General features: G+C 41.2%; 1 protein-coding gene across 1 annotated transcript; it reads left to right on the top strand.

Moving 5' to 3' along the window:
• The first annotated feature begins 4617 nt into the window (after window positions 1–4617).
• Window positions 4618–6843, top strand: LOC147423508 (putative cysteine protease RD19D). Its single transcript, XM_086501050.1, has 4 exons — window positions 4618–5396; window positions 5654–5773; window positions 5862–6105; window positions 6310–6843. Exons 1-4 carry the CDS (start codon window positions 4869–4871, stop codon window positions 6582–6584), a joined length of 1167 nt encoding a protein of 388 aa, XP_086357176.1. The 5' UTR covers window positions 4618–4868; the 3' UTR covers window positions 6585–6843.
• The last annotated feature ends 17171 nt before the right edge of the window (window positions 6844–24014 follow it).

The following is a 24014-nucleotide window of genomic DNA, read 5'->3' as shown; positions in this document are numbered from 1 at the left end:
GGTGAAACACGAGTCTCCTCTGTCCAAAATGTGTAGACCAATTCCTTAATTTCATCTGTGATAGGGCTATGACGGTGTTGCTTGTGACATACAGCCAATGAAAACAGTCGAGCATTGACACCAGACTTCACCTACCATGATTTTGCTTTGAACAAGCTGCGACGGTCGACTTTTAGGACCCTGGAGAATTTGGCAATAGGCATGTTTTCCTTTGAATTTATCATCATCTGCAATGCTGCATTCTTCAAAAACAGCTTGTCGTTAGAAGCTGGCTGCTTGACGATAGCTAGTGTGTTGCGGACATTGGAGACAATTGCACTCTACACAGCAGCCTCCTCCTCTAAAGACTGATCACGAATTGCCCGAACAAGCGGATGTTGAGCAACAAGAGTCCAGATTTCGCACTTTGTTTCTTTGTTGAGACCTTCAGTCCTACTCTTGAAAGCTTTCACAATCTCGAAGGAGATTTTCCTTTTCTCCTCATTATCGACGGCATGATGTCCTCGTTTAGTTGTCAACTGTCGGTGCTCCCGTTGTTTACGCTTTCTTTCTGTCTCATATTTCTTGATAATAGAAAGAACTGGATGCTGGTAGTTGTGATTCATTTCCTGTAATGGCTCCCTTCTGCCTCCATTTCTAGTGGCAATAATGTTGTCTGTCTGCTAGTTTTCCATATCTGCGAGTCTGCTAAGCTTTGACAACTCAACTTCAAGGCAAGAAGCAATGCGAGAGAGAGAGAGAGAGAGAGAGAGAGAGAGAGAGAGAGAGAGAGAGAGAGAGAGAGAGAGAGAGAGAGAGAGAGAGAGAGAGAGAGAGAGAGAGAGAGAGAGAGAGAGAGAGAGGGAGGGAGAGGGAGGGAGGGAAGAAGGGAGTAGGAACAGGGCAAACTGTAAACTGGTATGAGAGTGAGACAGAGAGGGAGTCTGCGCCGTAGAGAGAGAGAGAGAAAGAGAACAGAGGCCACACCCCACGTCGTCGTCGTAACCGAAAACAGAGTCCACACCCCATATGGGAGGGAACAAATAATATATCTTATGGTTATTAAAATTTCAAACTTCACTTGCTCTTTGGTTTTGAATAGATGCTAACAAGCACCTCTTACTAGCATTGTCCGGGACACCAAAAAGCATGACAAGTTAACATGCTTATACCCTGAAGCTAACCCTAAGGTCTTATGCTCCATTGGTTAGCCTTGCTCTTTGATAGACCATCTCTCATTTGGGCTCCTTTACCATTGGCCCCATGCTGAGATAGATCTATAAGCACATGTCTATATCTTAACCCTTGTTCCTGTTTATTCTCCCACATTAAGTGATCAGTTTAATATGAGAAAATCATTTGGTTTGGTTAGATATTAGTTTTATGACATAGCACATTGTAAATTCCAATGTATCTCCATGAAAAGTTTCATTTCTCCATAATGGTAAGTATAGTGATCTTGCAGGTTGTATTTCTCTTGGCATGAAAATATGATAATGGGTCAAACTTTCATCCATTTGTGTTCATCATTGTCATAAGTGTAGAATGGTGTGCGGTTGGTGTTTATTGACACCAGAATGGTGTTCATTGGACACCACAATGACATTCATCAACTCCATCATGGTGTTTATTGACACGACCAATCAACTTCATTATCAATTGTATGCTTGAACACCATTTTGAGGACTTTCAATGGTGTTTATCAACACCCAAATCTTAATGGTTATTGCTCATGTTCACATGCATTTTGTTATCTAACATGTAGTCTTCATACTCAACCAAACAATGTCATCACATGGACCACTATCTCGCTTGCAAGTAGAATTCCCAAATTATGTGAAACTAGTCCATTTAAAAATTCCCATAATGAGAGACTTTTCCCACATTACCTAATTTGGACTTCTAGCAACTTCTCTCCAAGAAGGGGCTAGAAGAATGTTTCTAGCCTTAGAGAGCCAAGGGGACTAGTGAGTTAAACTTTAAAACTACCCTTTTGAAGATGCTAAATGGATGCAAAAGACATAATTGAAGGATAGTATGTCACTTGTAGCTACCCACAATGAATTGCATACAAAGCCTTAATGTTTTACATTGATGTAATAAAAAAAATGCAATGAGAAGAGTATAAGTCTCTCTTTTCAACCCTATTTCCTTTATTAATGATTAAATGTAATGTGTATGTAGTGCACACTCACGGTAAACTTTCTCTCAAGGACTGTGTAGACTTGCAATCTACTATAGTAAGGTACTAGTACTAGCTAGGTAGACATATTTGCGCTAGATTTTCTCTCAAGTGCTAGCAGATTGGTCATCTATTGTGGAACAATGTTCATTGTGCTAAAAGTGGATCATGAGCAAAAAGCCAATGGACCAAAGATACCTCTCTTGAATAGAAGCATAGTGAAGGACACCTATGACCTCAAGGGTGGGGTAATGTCACCAAATTTTGTTTTTGTTCTACTTAAATGAATTTTCTCTCTCTAGAATTGGCCATTTTAGTGAGAGAAACTAGAAATAGTGGAAGGGTCAATTATGTATAATGGGCAGGGTAGAGGAATGTGTTCATGAACTAGAGAGCTCCAAAATTTAAATGCATTTTTCAAAAGTACTGACAAAATCAAATAAGGATTCAATCGAGATTTTATGGATCAAAATGGGATATTTGCGAGTCCAAAAGAGTCCAAAACGGATCCCGAAAGCTTGCAAAAGTTGGTAGAATGTTTAACCAGAAGGTGGGAACGACAGCCAAGGTGTTATTATCCAAAGTGGGAATAAGAGCCAAGGTGTTATTATCCACACATGCCAATATAAAGCTATGTGGAGATAAGGGATGTGGTCCACAAGCCTCCCATGCACAAGAGAAGGTAAGAGGAGTACTAAAAATAGAAAACTGGTTTTACAAAGCCAAAGGTGAGTATTCTTGGAATAACTAAAAAAAGAAGGCATTTTTAAAAAAAGGACCCATGGGGCTTATTGGAATCGACGAGATGAACAACTTTGACGTAGTTCAAAGTTTTTCATTTCAAGACCATATGAGGGAGATTTGTTTATTTTTTTATAGGACTACGCCCGAGAGAGAAGGAAATTTTTTGTCTTTGTGGGTCTTGAAGCTCTAGACAATCTTCAACCAAAAGGAAGCTCTCCATGCTCTTCTCAAGGCTTATCATCTTCTCTCTCTCTCTCTCTCTCTCTCTCTCTCTCTCTCACACACACACACACACACAAATCTCTGTAGCTATGGCTGCTCAAGTTTTTACATAACTAACTATATAGGTTACTACTAATTCATAATGCTTACGTGTCGTCTTTCCGACTTGATTCTTGCTTAATCCATGCAAATCCTATCACCCCCACGAGGCGTTTAGGGCTTTGGGATCGCGTTCAATGATGTGTTTTAAGTGAAAAGTCTAATCGCAACCTATGTCGAATCGTAGAGCTTTCACCTCTTCAATTTGTGTAGCTAAAAGTGCAATTAGCCAACTATATTAATCAAAAGCTCTTCTGAAGAAGAAGAATTAATCAATACAAAGTCCTTGCAAAGGTGGCGGGGGGGAGGGGGATCAGCTCCAAAAATTCTCTCTCTCTCTCTCTCTCTCTCTCTCTCTCTCTCTCTCTCTCTCTCGTAGTTTTAGCACATATATGTATGTGATGTGTGATTGAGACTAAGTTAATGTTTAGTTTGCAATTGACATGCTCGAATATGCTCAATGTTACACAATTGATTGATTACTCTAGTTAATCTGTAATTTCCATTGCACTTTCATTCCAATTCTTTCACAATGTTGATATGAAAAACCCTATTATCTTTGTCGTCCACGTGTATGTTGCAAAGCCAAGTACACCTTTGAACCCTTGTCGCCTTGACTTAATTAGTGGGGAAAGAATATTAAAGAGTTTTTGAATTTAGAAACAGAAGGAAAAGCGCCCTCTTATATCTACACTATATACAAAGGGAGGAGGGATTCCGAGAGCCCCTCCCCTTATGTGTCTCTCTCTCTTACATCTGGCGGGTATTCTCTGCTCCGGCCACTAATCCTGCCCACTATTCTACCACCCTCGTTCTAAAAATGGTGTTGCCAACTTACCGCCTATTTACCACTCTCATATAAGGTTGGGTTTAGACGAGCTGACAGAAGGACAATTTATAGGTGCGTGGCTCCATGATGTTGCATGCTCGTCGGGCAAAAAGACAAAAGCTTAATGCTAGATCCACAACGACATTGTCTCTATCAGTCACTTTTCAATGGATATGCAAAGGTCGAATCTATATCGACGGCGCTCAAGAAGAACCTTTCTGCCAAGCTACCGCCCTAGACATTTAAGTTCTGCAGTATGTCTAGTCGTTTTCAACAAATGGGGGAACTAGAGAATCTGTTGAAGATGCCATCGATGGAAAGCAAAAAGAGGTACACGTGTGGGCTGCCAACGCTGTTTGGTGCTCTCTCTCTCTCTCTAGCAGGTGGTAGTAGATGGTTCTCCCACGTCTCCCTCAGTATGTCTGGGGCGAACGGCATATGAAAAGAGAAAGATCTGCCGTCGGTTTTGTGTGAACATGTCCTAAGACGCAAACCTGGGGTGTTCAATAGCAATGCGTAAAATGCTCAAAGCCTATTACAGGATAGGAAGAGAGGTACCATAAACAGAAGGTTTATGTAGGGACTAGTCCTTAGCAGCCACCGTAGCTGCTTTCTTTTCCGGGCAAGCGCGCTACACACACCGCTACAATCCAATGCCTTCACCCATCTGGCATGCCACCTTTCTCGACCATCCAGCGAGAGCGCAGAGCTTCCAGATCATGGTAGCGCCCTGCCTCTGCAGCAGTACTTCCATTTTTAATATTGACTTTGCTGCCTCGAGCACTGCACTAGAGTGCAATTGATCATTCCACAATGGCTCATTCCTTCATTATCATTCTAGCCATTCATTTCTGCCTGATTCTGCAGCTTAGCCTCTCCTCTCCGGCAGTCGTAATTGGCGCTGCTGCTGCAGCCTGCACCGCCGTCGACCTCGAACCTATAGAGCCGCTCATCACCCAAATTGTCGATTCTGCGCCAATCAATGGGGCGCCCCTTGACCCTATGCATACAATGCTTCATGGCGAGGCCTACTTCCAAACCTTCATGAAAAAATATGGGAAGGTGTATCATAGCTACAAAGAATACACACACAGGCTCAGCATATTCAAGAGAAACTTGGAGAGGGCTTTACACCATCAGACGTTGGACCCTTCTGCAACGCATGGCATCACCCCCTACTCAGACTTGTCGGAAGAAGAATTTGCAAACAATTTCCTGGGCCTCCACTCTAATTTGGCACTGCCCTGCAATGGTGCGCCGGCACCTATACTTCCTGTCGGTGACTTACCAGAAACCTTCGACTGGCGAGAGCATGGCGCCATTACTGAAGTCAAAACTCAGGTAGGTTGGTGTGAGTTTGCATATTGTGGTGTACCAAGATTCTAACATGAGCATTGTGGCTATATCACAAGAAGATTGAGAAATTTCCTCATATAGGAAAACCGAGTCTTTCTCAGTGTTTTTCATACAATTATGAGCTTCTGCTCGAGAGGTGCCGCATACCTAGCTAGGTACGATTGGGGGCAGGGGACCGCCGCCCCCCGTGGTAAGTGACAATGTGGGAAATATTGTTCAAAACTTCTTGTGTATATGCCTAGGGGCTTTGCGGCGCTTGTTGGGCATTCACAACGACCGGAGTCATAGAGGGAGCTTACTATGTAGCATCCGGGAAGCTTCTTAATCTCAGTGAGCAGCAACTTGTAGATTGCGATAATAAGGTATTAAGTAGAGGAAATAGTCATGGTCCCTTATAATTAGGGCTTTAGTATGGGTTTTAGTGTGCTTATGATTAATTGCTGTCCACAGTGCGATCCCACAAATACGAGAGCATGCGATTCGGGATGCCATGGCGGACTCATGACGAATGCTTACGAATATGTGATGGAGGCCGGTGGTCTAATGAACGCCAAGGATTACCCCTATATAGGAAAAGTCGAGCAATGCAAGTTTGACAGGAATAAGGTGGCAGTAAAAGTGGATAATTTCAGCATAATCTCTCTTGATGAAGATCAGATAGCTGCCAATTTGGTGAAGCATGGGCCATTAGCAAGTAAGTTTGAGTGTTATATTCATTTCTTACCATATTATATACCCGAGGGATTCAGTAGTAGTACTAGGGAGACATCACCAGATTATATATCATCGCAGAGCTCTTTCAGAGTACAATCTAGCATTATAATCTCCAATAATTAAGCTCTTTATAAAGTTTTTAGATTAATTTTGTACTAAGTGTTAGTTGTTTTCGAATATACAGTTGGATTGAATGCAGTGTTCATGCAAACCTATGTGCGCGGTGTATCATGCCCTCTTATATGCAGTAAGCACTTTGTTAACCATGGGGTGCTCTTGGTGGGCTACCAAGACAGTGGCTATGCTCCCTTGAGGTTATCCAACAAACCTTATTGGATAATAAAGAACTCTTGGGGACCACATTGGGGGGAGCAAGGGTTCTATAAGCTTTGCCGTGGAACCGGCGAGTGCGGGATGAACACCATGGTGTCGGCGGTTGCAGCAAGAGTTTCCGACTAATTGACTATGGTTTGGGGTTTACATGGCTTTCTTGTATTGTCACAGCTAGCTCTCTACTACTGTAAAGGCAAATGTTGTGAGCATGGAAGATCATGAGGATGGGTTACTCTTTTCTAGAGTTTCTCATGTTTATTGATTGCAAAGTAGTGTGTGTTAGGCATCAAATACTCAAAATGGTTATAGCATATCAATGTCATTGTCCATTGTCCATTATATTCTCATTGTATATCTTTTATCAAAATGCACATTTTATAGCACTTGAGAGGCCTTTTTTTAATCAGGTTTTTAAAACCTGATGCCAACCCATTCATTTTTTGAGTCCTTCCGTTGATTTTCCCAAAATTTGTACACTTTCCTTTTTATTTAAATTTAACTTAAAAATTTGTGGAGGGCCGTCCTCCTCACTATCCTACAGAGGCATGTTTCCATTGGGATTTATGGTTGGGAGCATGTGGTACCATATTCTTCCTTAGGATGTCTTCCATCAAAGCATGTCATTCCTAAGAGGTAAATTTTCACTCCAACCTTCAAAAGGCAAGGAGGTAATTTCACCCTTGCTCCTATAAGCAGCGTCGCCGGTTCTCTATCTATACAACGATGTCGAACCCATTGACAAATCCAACTAACTTTGCTACACAACTCAGTACACAAATCAAGCATAGATAAGTGGATCATGATGAGAAAAGCCTCTTTTATGAAGAAGCATTTGTATAACATTGGGATAGATGATGAGCTCTATAGATAGTGGGCTACTTTATAAGCAGGGATCTCATTAACATGATCAGAAACAAACGAGCATGTTAAATAACATTGAGTGATCAATTTTTAAAGCGTGTGATCATGTTAAATGTTCTTATGATCTTTCTATCAACTTAGAAAAATCGTGTAAACCTGTAGTCCCATTGGGCTTTTTCTATATCTTGGTAGGCCCACTTGTGGGTTTCCCCATATCCAAGCGGGTAGCCCAACGGGTTTTTGGTGGGTTAGCAGGTCACCGACTCACCACCCATCGCCTTAAATGTGATGATGGAATATGATAATAACATATGGTAATCACAAAACTCTCTTATGATCACGTGATTATTAAATCTATTGTAACTTTAAAAACACATTTGGGGAGCACATTAGTGAGTGTACCTTCAAAGGGTCACCACAATTTTTTAAAAATGTTTATCACGTGGGTTCAATTGTAGGCAATGTTTAATTTTATTTTGTTTTTCATTTTCACAATGTTAAAATTTGATTTTGAAAAAACTCTACAGATTGAATAGAAAAAGGGTCTCTTTTATTGGTGAAAAATTCAAGAGGTTTTATAAATAGTCTTTGAATGCACACAATGTATAAGTTCTTTAAACAATCCTTGAATGTATGCTTTGATCAATATGTGTGCCAAATGTGGTGCCCTCACAGGCACAAAACGTTCTTGATGGGTATCCTCTCCAATGGAACGTCATCACATGTCCAAAACATGTTGATTGTCTCTCTCTGGACGCAATCACCTATGATGGCACCTTGAAGGCATGTGGCCTTACGCAAGATGTTGATATGGTTTAGAATCCACAATAATGAGATTGCCAGTTTTAGGCCTCATCTAGGTCTATTGAAGAAACATATCATCCTTGGCAATGCTTTGATTAATATGGCATACAAATGTGGAGCCCTCACAAAAGTAGGACTCCAATTATTGGTGGGAATCCTATTGTGGATGGGAAAGTAGGACTCTAGTTCTTGATGGGAATCCTCTTGTGAATGGAGCACGTCAATTGCGAGATATACCCAGCGTGGCTATGAAGGAAGTTGTAGACTGTTTTTAACCAAGTCATGCAAAGGGAAGGCCTTTCTCCAAACGCATTCACGTATTCTTCCACCTTGAAGGCATGTGGACTTACACAAGACCTTCATATAGGTATGAGAATTCATTATGAGATTGCTAGTTAGGACTGTTGAAGAGACGTGTTCTCCTTAGCACAATCTGTTGCCCTTGGGGAAGCACCAAGTTTTTGATGAGCTTTCTATCTTAGATGTATTGATTGTTGGATATTCCTAAAATTGCTATATGGTTGTGGCAAGCAAGCTCTTTGGCTGTTTTAAGCCAATGCAAAGGGAAGCCTCTCTTGAAATGCTACCGTCCACCTTGAAGGCTTGTGGCCTTACAATAGACCTTCACTTAGGTGAAAAAAATTAACGATGAAGGGGTGGTGGAGAAACATGTTATGCTTGGCAAGAGTTGGATCTCCTTTTGAAGGCAAAATACCAAAATAAATACATACGCTAAGATCTGGAGCTCCAATCTCTTTGCATGCTTTCACTAAACTTATATGTTACAATGGTTCCATAATCCAAAATCTACATTAAATCCATGAGGCATCTACTTGAAGGTGGAAATATAGTGCACACTAAACTTATATGTTACAATGGTTCCATAACTCAAAATCTACATTAAATCCATGAGGCATCTACTTGAAGGTGAAAATATAGTGCACACTAAACTTATACGTTACAATGGTTCCATAACTCAAAATCTACATTAAATCCATGAGGCATCTACTTGAAGGTGGAAATATAGTGCACCCTGATGTTCAAAATAGATTGGTTCTCCCCCCCTCAATAAATTGTGGCATAAGCAATGGCAAAATCTAGGTGGAGAATGGTAACCTGTTACATATGGAACCCCTAGTGGCCCCATGCCATGAATATTTTCCTATGGAATATATCGTGGGGGGACTATTTCTACATGCAATAAGATTCTCGCAAGAGGAATTGGATCAGATAGGTGCTCAGCAGGCTGCCAAGCAACAAGCGAAGATGTTCCACACTTGCTCAAAGATTGCCGCACTATAAGCGGCTTGGTAGGAAAAGCCTGCAAATGGATCCAAAAGACATGGAGGATTAAGTTGTACAACAACGATCTAATCTTGGAGGGAAGATTATAAAGATTCAAGTCCTCCTTATTTGCACTCAATTGTTCGCGTTGCTACCTCGAACACGTTTGGAGGACAAAGATTCGGACCTTTCTGTTACTGCGGTTATTCAAGAAATCACGGAAGTGATAACATCTATTGGGAAAAGAAGGAGCTTTGGTGAGTAAAAACAAGTTGCTCAAGCCATCACTCTCTATGCTAGTTAAGGTCCCACACAAGATCCTCCATGGGTTAGCTGTATTCCCAAACTTGTATGCGCATGCGCCCCATTGTTCCCTCCTACTGCTCTAAGCAACTGTGGAAGACCAAGAACCATCCCAGTTTTGATAAGTTAGTCTCGTTAGATAGCTACACATAACTTTCTTATGGTGTTCTTCTCTATTGAAAATCTTATGAGTTATAGAGTCTAGATCCAAGCTATCTAAATGAGCTTCGGTTCAATGTCATCGGACCCTCCAATGTAGCTTCATTAGTAATTCTTCTGCTCATAGTAACCTATGCCCATTTGTGGAGAGGTTGTCCCCTCAATGCACAAGTTGTGATTGAGGATCATTATACATTTTGAATAGAGTTGATATACCACCTCCACTCACAATTGCCCCCCTGCGCACCCCCCCCACCCCCCTCCCACGTCGAAAAACAAAATTGCATACATTAAGCTCCATCAACCCTGATATCCTACGGCCCAAATCATAACACTATCTTTCATACATTGACAGTAAAAGGAGAACAATCTGATGCCGATTTGGGAATCCACTTTTGAGTGAAAAGCTTGGAAATGGCCCATGAGTAGCCATTTCTTTTAAACCTCATACTAAGGGCATCTACCAAGCGTTGATGCACGAGATTGATTGGGTCGACCTTTTGAAAAAACAATGGATGGTCAGAAGCTTGATGGGTCGAGGAAACGAAGAACATCTGGAATCCACAATGGTCTCATTTTATGAAGGTATTTTCATGGAAGGTGTTGTTGGGGGCTTTGACGACAGGTGTCAAGATTCATGCATGTGGTATCGGGTTCGATAGGTGTTCACGGTACAGATTGGCTAGCAAAGACTTCGCCCATGTTTTCATGGAATGCCCATCCACTAGAGCTTTGGCAGGGAAGGTGTGCAAATGGATACAAAGAACGTGGAAGATAGGGTTTTTCAAGAAGGATCTATGCTTTGGTGGGAAACAATTTTGAAGTCCCGTACTGCTAATCTATACTCAAATTGTCAAATTTTGTTTCTTCAATCAGATCTAAAAGGCCGGGAACTGCTGTGTTTTTTATAGCGACCTCTCTGTGGCTAGATTCTTAGAGATTATACAAGGATGTAAGTTGTTAATATTTGTGGTAGGTAAAAGGGAAAACTTGGAGATTGGCTTAGGGAGACTCTCGCCATCTAGTCAGGTCTTGCTCTCTAAAGGACTGGGATTTTGGTTCTAGGTATATCTAGGGTCTCATGTGACCACTTGCGTGCCAACGCTCGATATGAGCTTGAGACCGTTTTGTATATTTCTTGGTGACATTCTAATACGATCACTCACAATTGTGAGTTTTCCCAAAAAAAAAAAAAAAAAAAAAAAAAAAGTAGATCTTAGTCAAGACTCGAGATACTTGAAGCTTGGGATGAATATCACATAACAAGTGTCTTTAATTGGCTACAGAAAGCCCCATTGCTCATTGCTCAAAATGCTTAATATCGTGTAGAACAAAATCTCGTGACATAGAATACTCTTTTTAGTTACTTGAATATACTCAAGAAGCTCCACTTAAAACGCCAAACAAGATAAGAAGAACAAGAACGCTATATGCCATTTTACAACTTTTGGCAAAGGTTCTACGTGGCAGAGTGCTTGTCTAAGCACACGGTCCAAGATTTAGTTATCAAAGAAGGTATTTGGAGGGCATCTTACTTCGCCTATGCAATGCCATGGTCGCCCCAGTTTTCTCCATATGATGAGTTTATGTACTATTGTCCAATGTGGGTCACGCTCAAGAGCCTCCCTCTCTGTCTACGAGGCCTTGTGGACACTATTGCTAAGCTCATGTGTCAGGTGTTGTTTATTCCCAAACAACAACGTGTCAGACTAGCCTTGGATATTAAAGTATGTGTTTTGTGGGACATGAGCACGCCTATACCCAAGTATTTGGATTTAAACATGGGAGATTATGGTGCTTACCGTCAAGAGCAAGCCTTTGCCTCGTTTCCCAACGCATGTTACAAATGTGGGAGAATTGGAATTATACTAGAAACTGCCCTGAGGAAGATGCTCCTTGCAACATGATGATCAAAATGACCTAGAGATGGTCGCCCTGGGAGACAAGGCCTCCTTCGGGTCCTCAAGCTAGCTATAAGTGTTGGCATTATTAATTGCAATTGAGTAAGGAGAATAGGGATTTTTTAGCCTTGCAGTGTGCCTACTTCGTGCAGATAATGGGGCATCACCATCGAGAGCTATGGTCTTAATAGTCGAGTCCTACGGGGCTTGCCTATGGTTTAACCACTATTGAGCTATTAGAAGCTTGACAGGAGCTGGTACTGTTTTGGTGTTGAAAGACCACGCTCTCTTCTATTCCCTGCAATTAATGTTATTCAAGCCACAGGTATAGGATCTTGAGTGCTTTCGTGTAGGGGTTAAGAAGAGTAGCAACTAGGGTGGCTTGAAGTGCCAAAGTAAACCTAAAAAAATTTACACCTAAAAGTTGTTAGAATGGCTAACAATAGTAAAGAGAGTGAAATTAATTATTGATAGCTTTGATTTTTCTAATGAACAGGCTACTAATGATGCCCTATGCTTGTTAACTACCTTGTTTCTAGGGTTCAACAAGCCATGGACAATCCATCTCTCCAAAGTGAAGTGCAACCGCAGCTACGTGCTCATGGGATTCTCCAAACTCCCCACCAAGAAGAGAGAGTACATAGGAAGCCTCCTTGTGAGACTTCCAAAAGAGGCCTCTCTCCGATAAGGGAAGAAGAAGAGGATCCGTACGAAGGGCTCAAAAATCTACTACTTGACAATGCATCTCCTTCCCTAAAGGAGAACTCAAGTTTCAATGGTAGAGCCCCCACCAAAAGAACGAGAAAGAAGTGAGTCTCCTCCCACCTCGATGGAGATGGCTCCACGAAGACGGCGGGAAAAACGCTCTCCATCACCCCCTAAATGGAGAATACCATCGCACACTTCTCCACACCATAATTCAAAGAGGGGCGAGAGAAAACAAGACAAGAAAAAAGGCGAGAAAGAGGTCACCTCTTCTCCATCTTCTTCATCCTCTTCCTCTTATGAAGAAAGTGATGGTGCAGACAAGGAGGAACAAGGAAAGAAAAAGGCGAGAAAGAGGTACCCTCTTCTCCATCTTCTTCATCCTCTTCCTCTTATGAAGAAAGTGATGGTGCAAACAAGGAGGAACAAGGGAAGAAAAAGGAGAGAAAGAGGTCACCCTCTTCTCCATCCTCCTCAAATTCTTCCTCTTCTGAAGAAAGTGATGGTGCAGCTTTTGACCCACCAAAAAGAAGAGGCCATAGAAAATCCTATGCTGGGTGGAAGAGCCTACGGACAAAGTCTTGGCCTTCATTCAACAATTTGATGCGGCGTTTGGAGATGAGGGCTTCACGGAGTCCTATAAGCTACACCATGTAGCTATGCATTTTCAAAAATCCAGCAGGCAATTGTGTTCTAGCCTACGGGCAAACGGTGAAGCTCCACAAATATGAAAATCTTTAAGAGCTTCCATCATGAAGCAGTTTTTGGCTACTGATGCCAAAGACAAAGTACTCACCGAATGGCAAAGCTTGAATTTCTCTCCCTATGAATCTATTCATAAATATGTAGACAAGTTTTGGACTTACATCTCAAAGCCACTGTCTTCAAAAAGATGGATTTTGGAGAGCAAACACAACAATTTTGTGCGGGTCTAACTGAAGATATGGCGGAGTATGTCAACTCCCAAAGGCCACACACCATATCTGCGGTCATACAACATACCATGGTGGCTTCACAAATCAATTTCCAACAAGGGGCTAAGAGAAATCTTAAGCCCACAGAGAACAAGCACCGTAATAATAAGCCTAAGGGAAAGGACGTTGTCCAAAAGTCTCCAAAGGCAACGCCAACAACAACAAAGCTAAGGAGAAGGGAGTTTATAAAGGAAAAAATAAACTCTCCTGAAGATCTTGAGCATTATCGTAAAGATAACCGTTGTTTCAAGTGTGGGGAGCAAGGGCATGCCTATCGTGCTTGCCTCCAAAGAATACACGAAATGAACCTCCTAGAGCTACCTTGGTTGAAATCCAAGAAGAGGATGCTCACCACAAAGGATCCCCTCTATGTCATGCTTGTGGAAAGGTAAGAGAACATGATGATTTTATTCTCTTTGACCCTCGTTCTATTCACAATTTCATATCCACAGAGTTGGCCACCAAGCTAGGCATCCAAGCCTATGAGATGGGAGATGTCCTACCCGCTGATGGTGCTTTCAAGGGACAAGAATCTTCATTCACTCCCTTGATTGGGAAATTGAGGCTCCACGTCCAAAGCTATGTAGACAAGGAGGACTTCTTTATCTCTCCTCTCAAGGACGAGGATGTAATCCTAGGGGAACCATGGTTTCATCGCATGGCTGCCAACGTTAAATTTCTTGAAAGGCAAATCTACTTTAGGTTAGGGAAAAAGATATGTCAAAGAGTTGGATAACACCATACCCATTGTACATAACGAAAGCTTTCAATAAGTCAATAAAGAGCTCTATTTCTGTGTACATGATTTTTGTTAAAGATTCTAAAAATGAACCTAATGCTTTAGCAAACAAAAATATAAACAATCATAAGGAATTAGAGTTATCCAATTTTCTCAAGGGATTTTAAGATGTTTTTATTGACCACATCCCTTGTGAACTACCTCCTAAATGAGGCAATGATGACCATGCAATTGAACTTCTTCCAGGAAGTTCACCGCCTAGTAAACCTCCTTATAGAGTTTCTCAAGCTCAACAAGAGGAGATTTTGTGGCAAGTGCATGAGCTAGTTGTGGTTAGGCCTAGCTCATCTCCATTTTGCTCACCCGTGTTATTAGTGCAAAAGAAATAAGGTACATATCGTATGAGTGCCGACTATAGAGCACTAAATAGGATCACTATCAAGAATAGTTTTCCCGTTCCATGGTAGAATACATATTTGATAAGCTACAAGGGTCGACCTACTTCAATAGGATTGACCTAACAAGTGGCTACCATCAAATAGGCATAATTGACCAAGACATTGTAAAGACCGCATTTCGCACTACGTTTGGTCTTTACAAATACATTGTCATGCCTTTTGTCTTGTCCAATGCACCAACCACATTCAACCGCTTGATGGAGAAGCTATTCAGGCCTCACCAAACCTTTACCGGAGTGTTCTTTGATGATATAATCAATCTACTCTAACTCACTAGACGAACACAAGCAACACCTCCATGTAATATTTCAAGTCTTACGAGAGAATAAACTTTATATTAATTGAAAGAAAAGTGAGTTTTTCTACAAGAGATTCAGTATTTATGGCATCCAAATGGATCCATCAAAGCGAGAGGTAATAAAAGGATGGCCTAATCCAAGGAATCTACATGAACTAAGAAGCTTTATAGGTATGTGTTCATACTATGAACGCTTCATAGAAAAGTTCTCACAAATCGCGGGACCATTACATGACCTAACAAAGAAAAATGTTAGGTATACATGGTCTACCAAGGAGAATAATGATTTCAAAAAGCTTAAAGAAAAGCTTATCTCTCAACCTTTGCTTACACTGCCGGATCTCTCAAAGTCATTTGAGGTCCAATGACGCTTGTGGTGATTGCCTTGGAGCTGTTTTTCTCCAAGAAGGGCACGCCATAGCCTACGAAAGTCGAAGGCTCGACCCTGTTGAGCAAGATCTAGGCATATATGAAAAGAAACTTCTCGCAGTTCTACATGCCTTAGACTCATGGAAGCACTATTTATTCATTCTGCCGACGGATCACCAAAGCCTTAAGTACTTCATGACGTAGACCAGGCTCTCCAACAAAAAAATAAGGTGGGGAAATTTTCTTTCGCAATTTCATTTTCATATTTCTCACATTGCTACCAAGCATAATCAAGTAGCCGATGCACTCTCAAGACAACCAAGAGTGAATGTGGTTTCCATAGCAACTCACAATGATCTATCTTCTATGATAGATGAGTACGCTATTAATTCCGATTTTAGAGATATGATTTCAGACCTTGCGCTAGGGAAGAAAGAGAAACCATTAACCTTACAAGATGGTTATCTTCTCTATGGTAATAGACTATGTGTTACTAACTCACTACGTGAGAAAGTAATGTATGAATCTCATGCTCCTCCTTATGCGGGGCATAGAGGGATTCAGTCTACCCTAAAAGGGATAGAAACATATTTCTATTGGCATGCCATGAAAGCAAACATACATTGAGAGTATGTTTCTAAATATGTGGTATGCCAAAAGACAAAGTTTGATAGAGGGAAGCAATCTGGATTGCTTCAACCTTAGCCAATCCCTAATTCACCATGGGAGACCATATCCATGGATTTTATCTTTGGATTGCCTTAGTCTATCGATGGGAATACGGGAATATGGACGATAGTAGACAGGTTTAGCAAAAAAGCTCATTTTATACTTGTCAAAAAGACTATCAAGATTCAAATCCCATCAAATGACAACCCTCTTCATATCACAAATCTTCAAGTACCATGGCTTGCCAATTTCCATAGTGTCAGATAGAGATCCTATAATGACCATTAATTTCTAGAAGGGTCTCTTTGAGAATTTAGGGACAAAGTGTTAACCCTCACGCACATTCCTATCACCAACAATGGACGTCGTATTATTTATTTGGTAGAGTCAAGTACCGGGCTTGTCGGTCCAATAGGAAAAGGGTAAGAGTGATCGCCGATGAGAGGCGCACTCTAACTGGAACATTCAAGGGATTAGTTGGCTAAGCATGGGCGCCCAAGTGTGAATGAAGCGAGCTCATATAAAAGTCAACTAAACCTAAAATTCACTGATTCTCTCATTTGTGCAATTGAAGAGTGCTCTTGCTCCATCTCCATCTTCTTCTTCTTCATCTCCTTGTGTGTGTATGTATGCATGAAAGAGAGAGAGAGAGAGAGAGAGAGAGAGAGAGAGAGAGAGAGTGCGACCGAGCATTACGGCGGCACGACGGCGGCGAGGCGGTTGGGAGCGGCGTAGCGGCGTCTCCCTCTTCTTCACGGCGAGGAATCCTCCACGAAGCAAGCGTAGAGCGGTGAGTGACAGACCATCGTCATCTTTGAGCTTACTAGTTTAGGCTTGTTGTGTGCTTGAAGCCATTTGTGGCTCGCATGCGGTGTATCGGCAAGTTCCTTGCATTGACACGTGCGACATACCCGCACATTTTTGGCGTCGTTGCCGGGGAATGCCATACACTAAGCTTGAATGGCACTCTGTGCTTCTTTTGTGGTGCAATTTCAATTGTAGGAAAGGTAAGGAAGGAGGGTGTGTGTGTTGAGAAGAAGGATTTTGTATTATACTATGTAATTTTTTTGTTAATGGAGTTTTCAAAGGTATTGTGTTTATTCTCTCTGTATTAAGTATTAAGGTTGTTAGTTTTCTTTGTTAATGGAGTTTTCAAAGGTACTGTGTTTATTCTTTGTGTATTAAGGTTGTTAGTTTTCTGTGTAATGTAATGTACAGTAAGTAGGAAGTACATCTATGAGAGCTAATAGAGTATGTTAGTGTGTAACAGTAGGTGTATTAGTTAGTCGAAGTAGGTAGATAGAGTGTGTGTGTGCTCTCGCAAAGGCCGCGGCGACCTTATCCTTTAAAAAATTAAAAATAAAATTAAAAATAAAAATTTTAAAGGTAGGATCAGGATCCGGAATATCTCCTAGACCCAAGCCCAGACCCAAGCCCAAGCTCACACTCAGGCCTAGGCCTTAGTCACCTTTTAAAATTACGAATTTTAGCTTCACATGTAGCTAAAAATTGATTTTTTGAGGACCAACGAAACTTCAGATGCCCGAAAATTGTGTTGTAAAGCACACAGTGACCCTCTAAGTGATACGATCGTTTCGAGCTATCAAACACTTTAATAAAAAATTCAAACATTCAAAAACCTGAAAAACACGAGTGAAAACGGACGCTTAAAAAAGGTAAGTGGTTAACCTTCGAGGTTATTCGCCGACGCTTGTAGGGTGCCAAAGGCACATGCATCTGTGCTATGGTCGTATGCTAGAGACGGAGCAACTAGAGAGAATTTTGACTTACGCGAATTCTCAATATCCACCTACTTTAGGTTCCGGGCCCTCGGCGGGGATCCAAGGTAGTACAAACCAAGACCCGAACATAGCGGCTAGTGAGTCTTCCTCTGACTACGACATCATAGAGGGTTTCCCAATGCCTAATCCCGATAGCTTAAGCCAAGACATGCATGCCATGGGCCCGCGGTTAGGGCTGAGTGTGCTTAGCCGCCTGAAGGAAACCTTTAGTAGAGCCACTCGCTCTGAACATGGAGCTAATGATGTAAATGAGGGGGGTGGGGAAGTAAATTCTCCATTCGTGACCAACGTAGACCCTATACCATTAGAGAATGTGCATGTGAATACTTCATTCACTGCACCTCCTGACTCTTCAGAGTTATTTCCCTCCGAGGTCATACTACCCGATGGTAGAAGCCTTGCCGAAGTGCAAGAGGCTAAGAGATATATCCTTGCAGCGAGGGAAAGGAAGTCGACAGCTTACGTAAGGCAGAGCAACGAAGAGAGTTAAAAGTGAAAGTCCCTATGTCAATATCCTTCGTAAGAGAGCAATCGAGTGCTCCTAACTTAGCAACCGCTAAGGGCCAACCCCTGGAAAGCAACATTGCATCTAGCTCAAAGGACACCCCTAGCACCTCAATCCTAGATGGAGTGTTCCTAAACGAGAACTGGGAGTACGAACTACAAACGAAAACTCTGACCGACCTATACACAGGTCACACCTATCACGTGGGTTGGTTAGATGTCCTACAATCCACAATGGGCGCTACTAGTGTGGAGGATCAACAACAAAGAGTTTGTGAGGTCATCCATAGGGTCATTGAGTTAGAGAGACAGAACAAGGGGATCAACATGCCTTCAACGGGTCTCATGAGATTCTTGGATACAGGAAAGGCTAAACAACCGACCTTATCACAAATGGAGACTCCCTCGGTAAGTCCGATGGATCGTCCATATGTTGTTTCGCCAGGGGTCTCAATGCAATCTGAGCCCACAAGTGATAGCTTTACCTTTCCAAGTCTAGCTCATCTTTCCCTTGATGACACCACGGCTACCATGCCTGCCCCAATGATGGGCATGCCAAGAAACATGCTATGGACCTCATTTGTTAGTAAAGCACCACTACATGGTAGCTCAATGCTTGAGAATATGCGTAACGCACGTGATAGAGAGCCTAGAAGTAAGGCAGTACAAATAGCCAAGCTCACACAAAAATTTAGTGGAGACGGGGATGTGAGAAAACATATCGAAGTGTTTGAACAAATATGCAATGGTTTAAGCCTAACCTTAAGTGGAAAGGTTGGGGATTGGTATAGAACCCTAATGGTAGAAGAAAAAATGATTTACCCTACTCTTAGGAGACTGTTCTTAAAAGAATACATACGAGAGGGAGTACTTTGGGGTGTAGCCTCTCAGCTCTAGAAAGCCCAACGAGAGGAAGGAGAGTCGGTGAGAGACTTTATTAGTCGCTTGAAGCATTTGAATTCTCGATGTAATCCAAATGAGCGCTTCAACAATAACCAATTTCTTGATAGATTCATTAGGGGATTAAGACGTGAGGATATCTACAATGGCCTAGTCATTAGAGGTATCACCACTTGGCAAGCAGTCACCACCAATGCGATTCAATTGGAGGATAATTTAATGATTCAAGGAGAAAGAGTGTCTGTTGAGCCTAAATCTATTAGCTCACAAGCATCAGGGCATCAACCAATGACCCTAAAGCCTATTGCTAAGGAGCCAAAGATATTTGAGATGACTTTAGCACATCTCACCAAGGCTATTCAAGAGAGTCTTAGAGACAATCGTGCTCCGCAAAACAATCATATGTATCCAAGAAGGGAGAAACAATGGTGCTCAGTATGCTATGGACCGCATAGTACCAGTGAATGTCCTACTTTTAGAGTAAAATTCAATGGGAATTGCAATGCCTATGGAAGGTATGGTCATCAAGCTGAGGATTTCATAGTATTTAAGCGTGTGATGGCCAATAGACCAACCTTAGCATGGACAGACACACCTCGAGTTCCTGCATTGATGTCGACCCCACCTCTTGAACAAACAACACAACACATGGTCCCTAGGGCCCAAAATGTTGTTCAAACAACACCGTTATCACCTCTAGTGCTAGGACCGCAACCACCACATCCGAGAATCACTTCTGTGAATCAAGTGGGTTGTGAGTCATCTATTGCTTGTTTGGAAGGCTGTGAGGAAGATATAGATCCTAATATTGCATATGGGTTGGATGTGCTTGAAGAAAGTCCACAATACTACATCCAAGACTATTGGGGACAAGTCAAACCTGTATATCAAGTAGTTTCTCTTGCTGCAAGAGGCCAAAATATCAATTACACTGCTAAGAGACCACCTCTTCAATGCTATGAGTGTGGAGGTCCACATCATGTAGCCGAGTGTCCTATTAGGCTACAAAAGAACGCCACACTAATGCAAACCAATCAAGCAAGCACGTCTACAATACCGATACTCATGTGTAATCGATGTGGCATAGATCATTTGATTTCCCAATGTCCAAATAATCCAAATGCACCGAAGATCACGCCATTAACACGAGAATGGTAACAGGACACTTTTGTGTCCTGTTAAGTGACCATTTTGCTTGAATTATTTGAACAGTATGAAAATGAATTTCTAGGTGCTATATATCCACAAAGTTGACTTATGAGCTGAAAAAACTTAGCATTTTTTTTGGAGTATCGATCTCACCATTAACCTTACTTTTGCACAACATTTTTGAACCTAAACTGTGCAAAAAAACGAGTCGTGTTTTTGGCTTTTTTTCAATTTTTGGCAACTATACCACTCTAAACTTCATGTTTGTGAGGTTTAGATGGCTAGAGGTTAGGCCTTCATAGTTCTCAACATGTTTGGATGCTTGTAGGGAGAGCTAAGTGTTAAAATTGAAAGTTATGACCAATTTACAAGAATTGCATAATCCTGTTTTTTGGCCAAAATTAGCACTTTTATGATTTTTTTGGTGGATTTCTTGACATCCAAATTCAATTTTGATTGTGTAAGTGTAATGTATAACATAAAGCTAATCTTCCTTGAGTTTTGGGGGACCTAATATGCTATATAGCATAGTATATGATGATGATTGAGTTTTTTGATTGCTGAAGAATACGATACATTTTAGAGTAGCAAGTATAGCTTTCTCAATATTGCTAGTTTCTTAGGCCAATTGTGTGTATTTTGTAGGTAGTAACCATATCTAATCATAGACTACAAACTTGGCTAGATATTGAGTAGTTTCTATGGGTTTCTAGAGGTCATAATGCTAAACCCAGTTTTTTCATGTTTGCTGTATTTAGCACTTTATCATTGCCCCCAAGGTTCCAATTCTAAGAGATCCATTATCCTTTTTACATGCTCCATGGCTCCTTTTGAATCCAAAGGCCCAAAGGGAACCAAGAAAACATGTATATAGTATCTATATTGAGCGTGACTATAGAAACTTTGATGATAGGTCCGTAGAATGGCAAAAATGCAACTTTTTTGTACCTATTTTTTTTCCCAAAAAAAAATTAGTGAGGTAAAAGCAACCATATGTTTTGGTCACCAACCCATTGAAGTTAACGGAGCATTTTATCTCATGTCCTACAAAAATCCCCACTTTTATTTATATGCAATCAACCGTAAGAAATTGCTGTTTTGGGCAAAATGCACTGGTCCATCAACTTTGGAGGCTTGTAGTGACCAAGTGATGAGAAAAATTACAAGTCTCTCATTTTTTCCATATGTAGTAGTTATTGAAATATAAGCTCATGAAAGGATTTTTCAAAATGAGTGGATCTACTATGGTTTTGGAATTTTTTCCCAAAACCCTGAAAGGACACTTTTATGTCGTGTTAGGTTACCATTCTAGTGTTAAAATTGATTGAAGTTACCGAGGAGCCATCAAAAAGTACACTTGTGGTACCAGTAAACGTACTCACACGATCGATGCTCCAAAAAAAAAATTATATTCTTGAGGAAAGAGACACAGCATCAATTTCCCAATCTCAAAAAAAGAAGAAAACACGAAGGAACAGATCGCAAAAATCAGCAAAGTCAGACCCCAGTTCAAAGACCAAGATTCTGTCATTCAAGTGGACCTTGTAACTGGTCGAGCACATCCTCTAGGAAACAGGTTTATAATTGATCATAGATCTGACACCACAGTTCACTTGGCCCCATTGTAGTATTGTTACACGTGTAAAGAGGACACTGATGTTGGGGAAGATTCTCCTTATATGGATGTACTACCTGGAATGATTGAGTCGGACAATGTGGATTGGGTCCACCTAGCAACAACCATAGACACTTGGGGAAATAGGGGGACGACCTGGGTAACACCTGAGGGGGATAAAAAGCCCGTACCCTTAAATATGCTACAAGAAATTCATATAGCTTCTGACAAGACTCATCCTAATGTAACGAAGAAAACATACAAGTGGGTCGCTAAAGCTTCTTTAGCGACCATAGCTAGTGCTAAAAAACAGAAGCCTTGTAGGAAACGTCCCACTCGCTCCAAGAAATGTAAGGAAACGTGGCGGTGGATCCCTAAACAATTATTGGAAGCTCAAGGCTACTATGAAGGAAATGATCAAATCTGGATGCCAAAACGTAGATTGTGTTCTTACTTGTCACTTGACTCATGTGAGCCCAATCCCATAGCTCCAAAACAAATCAACAATCGCGGAAAGAAAAAAATCACAAAATGCTACACACCCATTCCAAAGCTAGTTTGGGTACCAAAGAAAGAACGATTTGTTCCACCTAGCTCAGGAATAGGAAAATCAAATGAAGATTCTTGCTCTTCATGTAGTTCCTATATAGAAATAGAAGCTTCAACACAACCTCCACCTACTATTGTATATATCCATACAAGTAAGAAAGAGTTTGCACCTCCCGTTGTAAGTTCACCACCTACAACAATATTGCAAATAAAATCATGGGAGAGTACCTTACCACCCTTGCAACTAGATGAAATGCATAGGGCGGTTGAAAACTATTGGTTAAAGCCTTCACCCATAACAACTTGGAACAATGGGTTTCAAAAGGTGACGACATCATTCCAAAAGGTATAATCTACCCAAGGAAGGGGGGAGTGTTTGTTGACATCCATCATTCACTTGCTTCCCCCTCAACCTTCCTCCCTGACCTCTTAATCTCCAATCTTAGGTAATGTATATATAAAGCCTTATACTCACAAAAACAAGATAAAAAAGTAAAAGAGCACAAAATCATAAAAACACATTATGCACAAGAACATGACCCTTGTAATATTTGCACTCTAACCATCATCTATTTGCGTGTACAGATATGGCTAGTACGCTAGAGTCATCCACTCCTTCCTTGGGTGAGAGGTACCCTCGTTACTTTTCACAAATGTTTCACATGGTCTTTCCGGTGCTTGCCTGTGAATGGGATTTGGTAGGTATGCTAGCATGCAAGAGTAATTTTGAGGAGTTAGAATGGCTGATACGTCTCTTAACCACGACTGATCCATACTTAGTAGAGAGTGTATCTCCCATTGCACAAGCCTACCCTTTTGACCAAGATGACTATAGGCGTCTAGTGACCTTCTTAGTAAACATGGGTACCTATGATGAAGAAGAAGATTTACATGACTACACAGATGGCACATATGGTCTCATGGATGATGACTTTGTTTATCTCGATGACGAGGATAGAGGTTTAGCCTTAGGGTTTCCCCCCAATCTCTACAATATCCTATTCCCTCGACTCTCTAGGGGGAGTGCAAATAATTAGGTTAGGGTTCCTTATGTTTTTTGTTGTGTTCAATAAGTGTTGGTACCTTTTACCACTGATGTGACTCCTAGAGGTATTCTTTGTGTTTCCTAGTGTGTACAGGAATGTGTTGTTGTGGTTAGGATTTGGACCTTCATGGGATCTTTCTCTCGTTCACACTTCAAATCAAGCACGACCATCAACACAAACAGGTGTTTCTTGTCCATTAACATTGCCCCTTATCTTTTTTGCATCTATGTTTGTCTACTTTGATTGCGATTGGTAGCATAATATTTAGTGCTTTTGTTTAGCACCAAACATTAAATTCAATGTAATTTTTTGTCCAAGCTAGTTTGACGAAGCTAGGTGTTAGAGATCTTCTCTTAATACCATGGGGAATGCCTTCCTAATAATTAATGGTTACTTAGATTCTTAATCCGATTTAGGCAGCATTTTGTGAAATGTACTAGGGCTTTCTAGTGGGCTTAGTCCCTATT

This window comes from Adiantum capillus-veneris, chromosome 26, assembly GCF_014529385.1.
Source record: "Adiantum capillus-veneris isolate H3 chromosome 26, ASM1452938v2, whole genome shotgun sequence".
Classification (NCBI taxonomy): Eukaryota; Viridiplantae; Streptophyta; class Polypodiopsida; order Polypodiales; family Pteridaceae; genus Adiantum; species Adiantum capillus-veneris.
This window is presented reverse-complemented; position numbering and strand designations above follow the sequence as displayed.